General features: G+C 44.3%; 1 protein-coding gene across 1 annotated transcript; it reads right to left on the bottom strand.

Annotated features, from left to right (window-relative positions):
* Positions 1 to 273: 273 nt before the first annotated feature.
* Positions 274 to 1,310, bottom strand: LOC123071007 (vacuolar protein sorting-associated protein 28 homolog 1). Its single transcript, XM_044494462.1, has one exon. It carries the CDS (start codon positions 1,124 to 1,126, stop codon positions 482 to 484), a length of 645 nt encoding a protein of 214 aa, XP_044350397.1. The 5' UTR covers positions 1,127 to 1,310; the 3' UTR covers positions 274 to 481.
* Positions 1,311 to 13,509: the final 12,199 nt, after the last annotated feature.

Genomic DNA, 13,509 nt, shown 5'->3' with positions numbered 1-13,509 from the left:
AAACATATCCAATAGAAAGGACAAAGGTAAGCATTCTACAATTGATGGACATCACGGAGAAACATCACACCACATATAATAATTATGAATCCATCTGAGGATTTTTCATAAAATTTGCTCTGTTATTGACAAAGAATAGAACACAATCCAAATTACACATATATAGCACCCACGGTAGTGGTCAAAAGACAACATCGTAACAAAGTAGAAACATAGGAACAGCTCAGAACAAAACCAATCCTTTGATCACAAACAGCAGTGGAAGCGAGGCCATAAAACACACTGTACGCTGAATACAATCAAGGGTCCCTATAATCATGTATGAAACAATAGATCTGTAGGGGGCAACTTTCCATAAGATTGGCATTGTTGTCGACAAACGATATAGCTTGAGCCAAATTACACATATGTATACCATTGCAAGACAAGAGCATGACAAAACAGAAAAGAAGAACCAACTCTGAATCAAGCCGATCATTGTTCACAGGCCAGCAGTGGGAAGCGAGGCCATAAACGCACTATACGCTGATTCCAGATCAAAATTGAGCTGTCTGGCCTGCTGATCTGTGAGCTCGTCCCCGGCCCCCATCTTATGCAGCTTTGCGAGCCACTCGTTCACCTTGACCTTCCCCTCGAAGTCGGGCGGCAGGACGGTACCGAGCTTCCCCATGGAGGTGGAGAGGTCGTGGAGCAGGGGGCGGACCTGGTCGTTGGCGAGCATGTTGAGCTTGACGGCGTCCATGGCGGTGATGAAGCTCTGGACGCACTGGGCGATGGCGGAGGCGGAGGCCGCGGTGGCGGGCGGCGCGGAGGAGGAGGAGGTGGCGGCGCGGAGCTCGATGGTGGCGGGGACGCCGGACTGGACGAGGCGGTTGAGGGCGGCGGGGCAGTCGAGGCGGTAGGCCTGCACGAAGCGCGGGATGGTGACGACCCCGGCGAGGGAGGAGGAGAGGGAGTTGAACTGGGAGATGAGCTTGAGGCAGTCGGCCTCGTAGTCGGCGGCGGAGACGAGGTCGCGGACGTAGGCGCGCTCCAGCTTCTCCGTGGCCTTGATGATCGCGTACAGGTCGGCCAGGCTCTCCAGGAGCTCCCGCTCGCGCTTGTCGTTCCACAGCTTCACCTCCATCGGCGCCGGCGAGCGGCGTCCGTCTCCGGCCTCCCTCCCTCCCTCTCCCCGGCGAGCGATTTGGGGGCTAGGGTTTCGTGGCGTCGCGCGAGATTGGGACAGAGAGGGGAAGGAAGCGGGGTGTGGGGAAGCTTGGGAGGATGAAGAACTACGAGGGGTTTCGCGTAAAGTGTGGAGTCTTTGATGCTTCTCCGCACGCACGCGGTAGTCTGCAAGATCGCAACGCTCTGTCGCTGTGCACGCGTTTATACTGCCTTTCTTCTGAAGCTTTCTTTCACTGCTAGTCGGCCAACCAAAAGCAAAGATGAATGGAATTGCACGGCAGCTTCTGCTGCCCTGTGGTTTACTGCTCCCTTTGTTTACAATCTTCAACGGTTACTAGTAAACCATCTCCTGTAAGGTAAAGATGAATGGAAGATGTTTTCGATATTTTAACGTAGACTACATACAGACAGAAATGAGTAATAAACACAAGGAAGCTATCATCTTCAACAGGGACATTTATGTGAGCTCGAGCTCACATGCACCCTTACAATAAAATCGAAAAAAATATTAAAATTTTCAAAAAAATCTGATTTTTTTTGTCAACAATCATTGATGTATGGTTCACATGCGTGCCAATTTTCATGATGAAATGACATTTGTGGAGGCCTTGACAAAAAAGACAAAATCATGCTGAAAAAACTATTTTTGGAAGCATTTTGAAGCATCGATTTTGTTTTTTTACCGAGACCTGCATGAATGTCATTTTGTCATGAATTTTTGCACGCATGTGAAAAAGACATCAATGTTTGTTGTAAAAAAATCAATTTTTTAAAACTTTTTAAGTATTTTTTCAATTCTACTGTAGCAAAGGGTGCATGTGAGCTCGAGCTCACAAGAGCACTTTCGCTTCAACAGTTACTAGTAAATCATCTCTTCAATAGGGTGTTATTAGGGTTGTCTCAATGTTTTTTCTAGAAATATGTATGGGGTGCTCCCGCAACTCCCTAGTAAATTGCTGACATTGTCGGTGGGTCAATAATTTTATTTTTGTCACTCTCTCCCTCTCTCCCGCTCTCTTACCCGTCGGGGTCAGGCGGCACGACGTGGTAGCTCGAGCAGCATGGCGGAGTGCGGGGTTGGCGACGCTCGAGGTGGCTCGAGTGACACGTCAGAGCTCGCGACCGGGTTTGGGGAGGGATGGCCAAGAAGGAGTAGGGTTGTGCCAGTGAATGGGGAGCGGGCAGATGACTCGATGGTCGCTGGTATCAGGGCAGCACGCTCGCTGGAGCAGAGGGTAGCGGCGGGCGTGGGGATCACATTTTCATATATTGCCACTTGTCATGGCTTGGAAACAAGTGAAGGCAGGACTGTTTTTTTTAGGTACTAGACCATGACGGCGCGCGTTGCAGCACCCGTCCATTTTGGCAATAGAATGGTTGGAATTTTTATATACATATGAAAGCATATAACATATAAAGAATATGATTGCCCGCTGAAGTTTACAAATGTATTCTAGAACGTACTCTAAACTTTAAAGAATTGGAGGCAACAATCTCTAAAACTTTCAGGCAAGTACAATCATCAACTGGTAACTAAAATGGCACAAGACAACATCTACTAAGGAGACAAATGAGAGAATAGAAACACAGATCCTTGTGCGATTTTAACTACAAGTGGCTACAGTTATTGATTCACAGGAATATTTTGTTGCAAGGAAAAACATAGTAACCATCCGGTGTAATGAGAAGCCAAATGAGAGAATAGAAACACGGATCCTTGTGCGATTTTAACTACAAGTGACTACAGTTATTGATTCACAAGAATATTTTGTTGCAAGGTAAAACCATAGTAACCATCCGGTGCAATGAAAGCTATTCTGCCAAGAAAACGAAATTTGGAGTCTCTCTAGCTATCTTGCGTAAATTACTGCATTTAGGACCTCTTCAGCAGGAATGTGATGTTACAACAATATTTCCCGCTCCCATCAACACCGCCTCATAGAAAATAGGGGAAGCGACAAATAGCAGTTTGGGAGAATGTACGCAGACAGCAAATATACATATTGTGCTCAAGATTTTACAGAATAGGTAATAAGGAATAAATGAGCTGATCCGATTTGCATTCCAATGAGGAATCAACAAATCTCTTGGATAACTTCTCCCAAGTAGAAGATTGCTATATTCGTGCCTTTGCCTCACATTCTAACATCTCCAACATTGCTTGTTTCTCTGCCAACAAAATAATCTGTAATCATAACAACAAATTTGCAAGTACTCTTGTTGATTATTATATACACTGGGAAAAATGGGCATCAAATGCAAAATCAAATTTACCTTCAAGGGCACCTACGTACACTTCATCCAGAGGCATCATGTAGTGGTCCAGGCCTGATCTAACTTTTCCTTGTTTCCTGTATCTAGTGTGGTCCAATGATTTTCCTTAATGTGTTATACTACTGTGTATCTAGGAACAAATTATCAGGGAAATTATTGGCCTTTGTTTCTCTTATTGATACACAAACCAAGTTATGTATTTGCGCATTTGACTTTATTGTTGTAAGTAACCTGTGGAATACATCAACAGACAGTATCATTGCATGAATGACACACATACATATCAATGATTTTCATTGCAGATTTACAGAGAAAGAACACTTTGTTACATGGATATAAAGCATGCAGAGATAGGGCATGGCTGCCCCCGTGAAGAAATTACCAAGATGACAACCATTGCAATTGACAGATGAAGAACAATCCAAACAACATATGAGAACAAACCTTCAGAATTTGCCCAAACTGATAGACCAGAAGCAACATGTACATTGCCCATACAAAATTAAGATTGAAAATAAATCAACGAATTGTCGGGTTGAAGATGGAACCGTAAGGAAAATTCTGCAGAAAGTGGAAGGTAGAGGGGCAACTTAGAACGAACCATAGCTGCAAGATGTGTTACCCTGATGCCAGAGGAAGAAGGAGAACATGAGAGCGTGAGGGATATATATAGGAAAAAGAACTCACGTAGGTGTAGGTTTTCGAAATAGTAACTGCCTACACTAATCGCGGCCGGTGAGTAGCACGCATTACCTGCCATAAATGAGTATCAGGAACTGACGCCTCAGAGGTTGAATGGCGTCGGATCGAGTTCAACGCCACTCCAATGTCTGCAGCCCTACTTCTCCCTTCTGCATCAGCTGCCAATGCGTGCATCGCCTCTCCCACCACATCGATTGGCAAGGTCCACACCGCGTCTCCTCGCTCTGTGTCGGTCTATTGTACGCCGGTACATGCGATGGATCGGATCGAGGCTCAGTTCGTTTCCTCTTCCGAGAAGGACGATGTAGATAGGATGGAAGGTGGAGCAAGGACTGTTCGTGGGCTTCATGCAAGAACGAGGGCCCAATTAACTGCAGGCCATCAATTTTGTTGTGGAAGTAGCTGCCCAGTCCTGGCAAGAAGTAGTGCGCCTGAGTTTGATCAGACGGCCAAAAGCACCTAAAACTGAAGATCCGACGGCCAAGAATGCTAATGGCCTGAGATGGTTGGAAGAGTGCTCAGTTTTAATGTATCTAAATGGCTTGATCATGCAGCTACGCACACAACCAACACCGAGCGTGTAGATTTCATCAACTTTGGGGTGTATGTAGCATGAAAGTGAAATGTTTTAAGGTGTGATGGAGGCCTAACGTTGCCATAATGTTGCCTTCGCCATAACTAGGGGAATTGTTAGGGGAGATGCAACCCTACTCCCACCATAACCCCCTCTTCCTACCTCCACATGAACCCCCTCCCCTTTTATGGGGAGTTGGAGTGTGTTTTTTCATTCACAATAATTTATTTGGAAAAGAAGAGTTGTTTGAGGGTGTCTGGGGTCTAGCTCTCGAAGCACGAAAAAAATTATTGTGGAAATGGAAATAGCAAGTGGGTGACAGCAACAAACTACTAGGACACATACAAGAGAAACTGATGGCTCCTTGTCAAATAGTTCACGGGATGCACACGATGTTACTGTACCATCCCAGCATGACATCGTAAGACGTGGATCATCCAACCTAGCGAACAACTTTAGAATTTTTTATCTACCATTAAAAGACCATAGGGCATCACACTCGCATTTGTGGCGGCTTTTTCATTTTTTAAGAAAAATAGATTAATAAGTGAGGTGTCGAGCAATGTGACAACTTCAACCTTGAGAAATCCCCTTACTGGAGGTTAGATCAAAGTGTGTGCTTTGGTCTTGTATAGCTTTGGTTGGTTCAACCTAACTAAATGTCGCAAACAAGAAAATTTCACCGAACTCGGGTCTTGATACATGTAAGTGCATCTAGTATTTAGTGTCCCTTAATGTATTTTGGATGATTAACCATGAAGCAGTTGATGGGCTAACGTATTTGTCACTATACATGGGTGAAAATCCATAAGAATTTGTTTTGGCATGTGGGTGGTGATCCCTAAAAATATTGTGAGAAGATTGACGTTTTTGGAGTGCCATTCAAGACTTGGAAGTTGTTGTGTAGACTTTATTTGCAACGTAAGGCAAACCATGCTACTAAGGGGGTCTAAGTGAAGCAAGATCGAAGTCTTCATGTTTGTGCTCAATCGAACATATTTCTTCGCCGAATCAAGATTCGAAAATCTCCTTGCAAGCAACTCTTTGATCCAATTTCGGATGTAAATATAGCCATCCCTATAGACCTTAGGATTTACCAAATCTAGAAACTGAATTCACCTTGGTAAGGAAATGACTGGAAGTCCTTTTTATCGCAAACCATTTCAGTTTCCTGGACCAATAAAGTATCACGAAGGTTATAACAATAAAATAAATAGGCTAGAGTTAAGGTTTCACCTATATACGTGTACGCGGCTCGTGATTATAAATACATAGAGCAACATTGCATGAGTAAGTAATAAGATACACAATGTGAAAATAAATAAGTGGGTGATGCGTCCTCGTGGCACCACGGCTGACTACTGCTGCATCGAGGACTCATGGGGTTTCCTCGGTTATCTTGTACCAATCTTCGGTGTATAGCGAACTGGAGAACCCTAAGATCGAGATAGAGACAAGAGACTAACAATTATAGAAAACTATAATGTAAACTCATACCTTCAATCCCTTCTTGGGCATGCACGGGGTTGCAGGGCTATGACTCGCCCCTTAGCCAGAGCGAATTACCCACACATCGCGATGGAATCACAAGCAGATGACATGGTATAAAAGGTTAGTTGAAGATGAACGATTGATGGTCCTGCAATGTCATTGATCATGGCGGAATCTTGATTACAAGTAAATAATCTAATGGAGATGGAGGCTATGGTGGTGGAGATGGAAATGTCGATGAGATATTGATGATAGTTGAGCGACTGTTGCCAAGATGTGAATGGTTGAGGAGATGAGTGTCGGGTCTTTCTCTCCTTCCTATAGTGCAGATGGACAGAATATGGTTTCAGGATTTCTCTGTTGCAATTTGGCTCAGGTCCTTCACGTTTTTTAGGGATAACGTCACGAAGTCAGTGGCACCAGGTACAATTGTTGGTATGACCGGTACCACTCGTATGATGACCCACAAGTGTAGGGAATCTATCGTAGTCCTTTCGATAAATAAGAGTGTCGAACCCAACGAGGAGCAAAAGGAAATGGCATGCGGTTTTCAGTAAGGTATTCTTTGTAAGCATTGAAATTATCGGTAACAGATAATTTTGTGATAAGGTAATTCGTAACGGGTAACAAGTAACAAAAGTAAATAAGGTGCAGCAAGGTGGCCCAATCCCTTTTATAGCAAAGGACAAGGCTAGACAAATTCTTATATGAAGGAAAACGCTCCCGAGGACACATGGGAATTATCATCAAGCTAGTTTTCATCATCCTCATATGATTTGCGTTTGTTACTTTGATAATTTGATATGTGGATGGACCAGTGCTTGGGTACTGCCCTTTCTTGGACAAGCATCCACTTATGATTAACCCCTATTGCAAGCATCCGCAAATACAAAAGAAGTATTAAGGTAAATTTAACCATAGCATGAAACATGTGGATCCAAATCAGCCCCTTACGAAGCAACTCATAAACTAGGGTTTAAGCTTCTGTCACTCTAGCAACCCATCATCTACTTATTACTTCCCAATGCCTTCCTCTAGGCCCAAACAATGGTGAAGTGTCATGTAGTCGACGTTCACATAACACCACTAGAGAAAAGACAACATACATCTCATCAAAATATCGAACGAATACCAAATTCACATGACTACTTATAGCAAGACTTCTCCCATGTCCTCAGGAACAAACGTAACTACTCGCAAATCATATTCATGTTCATAATCAGAGGGGTATTAATATGCATAAAGGATCTGAACATATGATCTTCCACCAAATAAACCAATTAGCATCAACTACAAGGAGTAATCAACACTACTAGCAACCCACATGTACCAATTTGAGGTTTTGGGACAAAGATTGGATACAAGAGATGAACTAAGGTTTTAGGGGAGATGGTGCTGGTGAAGATGTTGATGGAGATTGACCCCCTCCTGATGAGAGGATCGTTGGTGATGATGATGGTGATGATTTCCCCCTCCCCGAGGGATGTTTCCCTGGCAGAACAGCTCCGCCGGAGCCCTAGATTGGTTCCGCCTCATGGCGGCGGTGTTTCGTCCCTAAAGCTTGCTTGTAATTTTTTCCAGGGTAAAAGACTTCATATAGCAGAAGATGGCACAGGAGGCCTGCCAGGGGGCCCACGAGGCAGGGGGCGTGCCCCCCACCCTCGTGGACGGTGGGTGCCCCCCTCTGGTATTTTCTTCGCTCAGTATTTTTTATTCATTCTGAAAATAACTTTCCTGGAGTTTCAGGACTTTTGGAGTTGTGCAGAATAGGTCTCTAATATTTGCTCCTTTTCCAGCCCAGAATTTCAGCTACCATCATTCTCCCTCTTCGTGTAAACCTTGTAAAAAAAGAGAGAATATGCATAAGTATTGTGACATAACGTGTAATAACACCCCATAATGCAATAAATATCAATATAAAAGCATGATGCAAAATGGACGTATCAACTCCCCCAAGCTTAGACCTCGCTTGTCCTCAAGCGGAAGCCGATAACAAAAAATATGTCCACATGTTTAGAGATAGAGATGTCGACAAAATAAAATACGAACATGAGGGCATCATGATCATTCTTATAACAACAATATATCCACAATGTCAAGCATGAATCACAATGTCAAGCATGAATCAGAAACTTCATTGAGGAATAACAAACTATGCTCTCGGTCATTAAAGCAATTGCAATTTATCATAACATCGGAAAGAGTCAATATAAGAGCTTTTCAGCAAGTCCACATACTCAACTATCATTTAGTCTTTCATAATTGATAACACTCACGCAATACTCATATGTATGAAGTTTTAATCAGACACAGAAAAAGATAGGGGCTTATAGTGTTGCCTCCCAACCTTTTACCTCAAGGGTAATATCAACAATAATAGTTAATGCTAACTTACATACAATTGAATATATATATATATATATATATATATATATATATATATATATATATATATATATATATATATATATATATATATATATCAGGATCTTTCCAACACAAGGTGTTGGGGCTTGTAAGCTGTTGTTAAAGAGCAGTGTGTGCACACGCTAGCACTTCAAACAGGTCCTTCATGTGAGATTAGAAAAAGACAAAAGGAGAAGGTCACAGGCACTTGAAGACAAAGAACCACCACTACTACTACTCTCAGCGTGACACGATTTTCAGGGCAACCGAAGGAGACGTGTTGGAGGATTTTTTGTCTTACCACTATACATTATCCAGCATCAGTATCCGCATTCATCCGGAAAATAAATCAGGTGCTATCTGTTCTCATTATTTTTAGCACATATTAATTCTTCTGAGAACAATTACTCTGTCTTTCAATATATTTTGTGCAGGATAAAATCCACTACAAAAGTGACGTCATGCCATAGACATGAGGTTCGCTCCGGTTTAAACGTTGTGGCCAACTCTTGTGCCTACACCGATTACCACTGTCGCGGCCGGCTCATCAGTCCACGCCCGTGCGCGCCGGCTTCCAACACCACGGCCGACTCCCTCACCAATGGACACGCGCACGCCACCGCTCCCATGGTCCGGTCTACATCAACACGCCGGTGCCGCACCCGCTCTCATAAGTCGCCCGACGGACGCACGCAAGCCGCCGCCCCCGTGGTCCATTCTACATCAACACAATTCGGCTGACTTGCCCGTCCATGCGGTTTACCGCGCCTGCGATTGACCCGCCCGTCCGCGCTAGCTTACAACACCGCGGCCGGCTCACCCGTGATTAATTTCAGCTTCACCGCGGTGATCATCAACTCCGCAGTGGATAACTACTGGCTTGACGTGTCAGGTGAAATCCAGTCAATATGTTTTTATATTACATATTGCTTTCTTTAAAAGAACAATTACTTTGGCTTGCGATACTTTTTGATGCAGGACAATTGTTCATTACAAATGAGGTGTTATATTGTGGGTATGGAGCGAGCGATGGCAATGTTCTGCACCGGGGTTTCGTCCGTGTCATACTGCCCGGTGAATGAACGTGCGCAAGTCACCATCCTCTGTGGCCCGGTTTACATCAACTCGCCCGTCCACGCGGTTTACCGCGCCGGCTCAAGGGAAATCTGTCTCCCACAAAGCTCTAAAGCTTCCAACATCCGGCTCAATGCCCGGTTCAAGAAGAATTCATTACTGACAAGTTCGAGTTCTCAGGAAAAATTAAAGGGACCAAAGAGAGTCTGTTGCAAAGCACAACTCAAACATAGGTACCCCGCTTCAATGACCATTGGGGGCTGATCATACTCGAATCTAGCTTAACCCCTTTTTGGTCCGACCCTGATCGTATTCGAATCAGAGTCGTTAAATATTCTCAAGGTCACTTGGGGCCTTCCTGTTCAAACATAGGTCGTATTCGAACCAAAGAGAACATAGCTGTCGGTACCCTCTTGATCGGCACACTGCCAAACCCACTAGGGGGCTTCTTGATCGTATTCGAATCATAGCTTAACCCCTTTTGGGTCCGACTTTGATCGTATTCAAAGCAGAGTCGTTAAAAAACTCTCAAGGTCATTTGGGGGCTTCCTGTTCAAACATAGGTCGTATTCGAACCAAAGAGAACATAGCTGTCGGTACCCTCTTGATCGACGCAACACCAAAGCCACTGGGGGCTACATGATCGTATTCGAATCCTAGCTTAACCCCTTTGGAATGGTTTACTGATCGTATTCGAATCAGAAGCCTCGATTTTTCTTTCTTTTTTGGCTTAAGTTTTTGAAAGCAATCTTTGATTTTGTCTTGAGAATTTTTTGTTCAGATCTAAGTATAAGTGTGGTTTCAATTTAACCCGGCTTGGCTTTGGACGATAAGTCGCCAGCATATGACAATCATTATATATTTGGAAGTTTTGGCTTCTAAGGATTGGGTTATCGCCCTTACTGCGCAGGTCACATAAACCGGCAGTGCAAATTCAATATCACAGGTATGATATTATTATGTTTCAAAGTTGTGATTCATAACAGGCTTATGTGTGACTCCTTTTTACACATTCGTGGTTATATGTGAGATATTATGACCCGCCCTGCGGTAAACCGCCAAGGGTTCTTGTGATCTACTTGTGTGCAGGATAATTCTAAATCTCATATGCACAAATCAACGTCATCATAAGTGCAAAAGGGTTATCAATTATTGATTTTCTCAAAGGCTATAAGCCGTCGGGTTACAAAAATTCCGGCTTAAGTGAATGCGCATTAAGTCGCCATCGGCCAAGAGCCGCCAGGTATTTAAACTCAGATTTACTTGTCAACCGATGAGGTATTCAAATCTTTAATAGCCAAAACTGCCTGGATTTTCATGATGATATTGAATGATTGAGGTTTTTATACCGGATTATATTATTCAAATCTTGAATAGCCAACATGGCTGGAATTCTATTATGATTATCAATAACCAGTATTATGATTGAGGCTTTCAAAGTCGCTTTAGCGCAATGGCTATTATTTTATCAATGGATATGATTTATTCTACAATGGAAGGAATAGTCCCGAGTCGCTGCAGGCTTACGACCCGACACTTGGGAGCTACATTATTCAAATTGAGATTACATCAAATATGCAAGTCTCATGTCACTGCCAGCATGCACCATGGCACTTGGGGGCTAATGTAAAGTCATTTTTTGATCAACTTATTGAAGACCTGACTCATCCCATTGTAATGAGCCGGCCCTTGGGGCTACCTATTGCTCCTGTCACAAATTTAAGGTACACAAGCCTTAATCCATTATGTTGAAAGATCCACTACTCAGTTGGTAGAGTACAAAGTTCTTAACCTTATGGACGTGGGTTCAAGCCCCATGGTGGAGATTATATCATATGATGTTATTATCAATGAATTATATACAAAGTCCCAGCTTAGTATTATTTACTGAGCCGGTCCTTGGGGGCTACACGTTGCTGCTCAAGTCTACATGATCATATTTACAAAGTCCCTGCTCATTATTGTATAATGACCCTGTTGGGGAACGTAGCAATAATTCAAAATTTTCTACGCATCACCAAGATCAATCTATGGAGATTCTAGCAACAAGAGAGGGAGAGGATGAGTGTATCTTCATACCCTTGAAGATCGTGATGCGGAAGCGTTACAAGAACGCGGTTGGTGGAGTCGTACACGAAGCGATTCAGATCGCGGTCGAATCCGATCTAAGCACCGAACAACGGTGCCTCCGCGTTCAACACACGTACAGCCCGAGGACGTCTCCTCCTTCTTGATCCAGCAAGGGGAGAGGATAAATTGAGGGAGAACTCCGACAACACGATGACGTGGTGGTGGTGGAGCTCGTGGTTCTCCAGCAGGGCTTCGCCAAGCATTACGGAGGAGGAGGAGGTGTTGGAGGAGGGAGAGGGCTGCGCCAGGGAAGAGGTGTGGCTGCCCTCCCACCCCTCCACGATATATAGGGGCAAGGGGAGAGGGGGAGGCGCCCTAGGGTTTCCCCTAGGGGGCGGCGGCCAAGCAGATTTGATCTCCCTAGGGAAAATCCTAGGGAGACTTGCCCCCCAAGACAAGCAGGTGGAGGATTGCCTCCCAAGCCAGGTGGAGGCGCCCCACCTCCCCAAATAACGTGGGAAAGGGTGTGGGGGCGCACCACCCCTTAGTGGGCTGGTTTGCCCCTACCCCTTTGGCCCATGAGGCCCTCCAACACTTGCCGGGGCTCCCGAAACACCTTTCGGTCATGCTGGCCATAGCCTGGTACCCTAGAACACTTCCGGACTCCAATACCCTTCGTCCAATATATCGATCTTCACCGCCGGACCATTCCGGAACTCCTCGTGACGTCCAGGATCACATCCGGGACTCCAAATTACCTTCGGTAACCACATACTATTTCCCATAACAACTCTAGCGTCACCGAACCTTAAGTGTGTAGACCCTACGGGTTCGGGAACCATGCAGACATGACCGAGACATTCTCCGGCCAATAACCAACAGCGGGATCTGGATACCCATGTTGGCTCCCACATGTTCCACGATGATCTCATCGGATGAACCACGATGTCAAGGATTCAAGCAATCCCATATACAATTCCCTTTGTCAATCGGTACGTTACTTGCCCGAGATTCGATCGTCGGTATCCCAATACCTCGTTCAATCTCGTTACCGGCAAGTCACTTTACTTGTTCCGTGATGCATGATCTCATGACTAACTACTTAGTCACATTGAGCTCATTATGATGATGCATTACCGAGTGGGCCCAGAGATACCTCTCCATCATACGGAGTGACAAATCCCAGTCTCGATTCGTGCCAACCCAACAGACACTTTCGAAGATACCTGTAGTGCACCTTTATAGCCACCCAGTTACGTTGTGACGTTTGGTACACCCAAAGCATTCCTACGGTATCCGGGAGTTGCACAATCTCATGGTCTAAGGAAATGATACTTGACATTAGAAAAGCTCTTAGCAAACGAACTATACGATCTTGTGCTATGCTTAGGATTGGGTCTTGTCCATCACATTATTCTCCTAATGATGTGATCCTGTTATCAATGACATCCAATGTCCATGGTTAGAAAATCATAACCATCTATTGATCAACGAGCTAGTCAACTAGAGGCTCACTAGGGACATGTTGTGGTCTATGTATTCACACATGTATTACGGTTTCTAGTTAATACAATTATAGCATGAACAATAGACAATTATCGTGAACAAGGAAATATAATAATAACCATTTTATTATTGCCTCTAGGGCATATTTCCAACAGACCCGACACTTGGGGGCTACAGGTGATATGCATATAAGGGAGGAATAACTTCAAATTCTCAGTTTTGAGCAAAGCAGGTATTATATT

Source organism: Triticum aestivum, chromosome 3B (genome assembly GCF_018294505.1).
Source record: "Triticum aestivum cultivar Chinese Spring chromosome 3B, IWGSC CS RefSeq v2.1, whole genome shotgun sequence".
In the NCBI taxonomy this organism is placed as follows: domain Eukaryota; kingdom Viridiplantae; phylum Streptophyta; class Magnoliopsida; order Poales; family Poaceae; genus Triticum; species Triticum aestivum.
The sequence above is the reverse complement of the archived record's forward strand: the minus strand, read 5'-3'. Positions and strand labels throughout refer to the sequence as shown.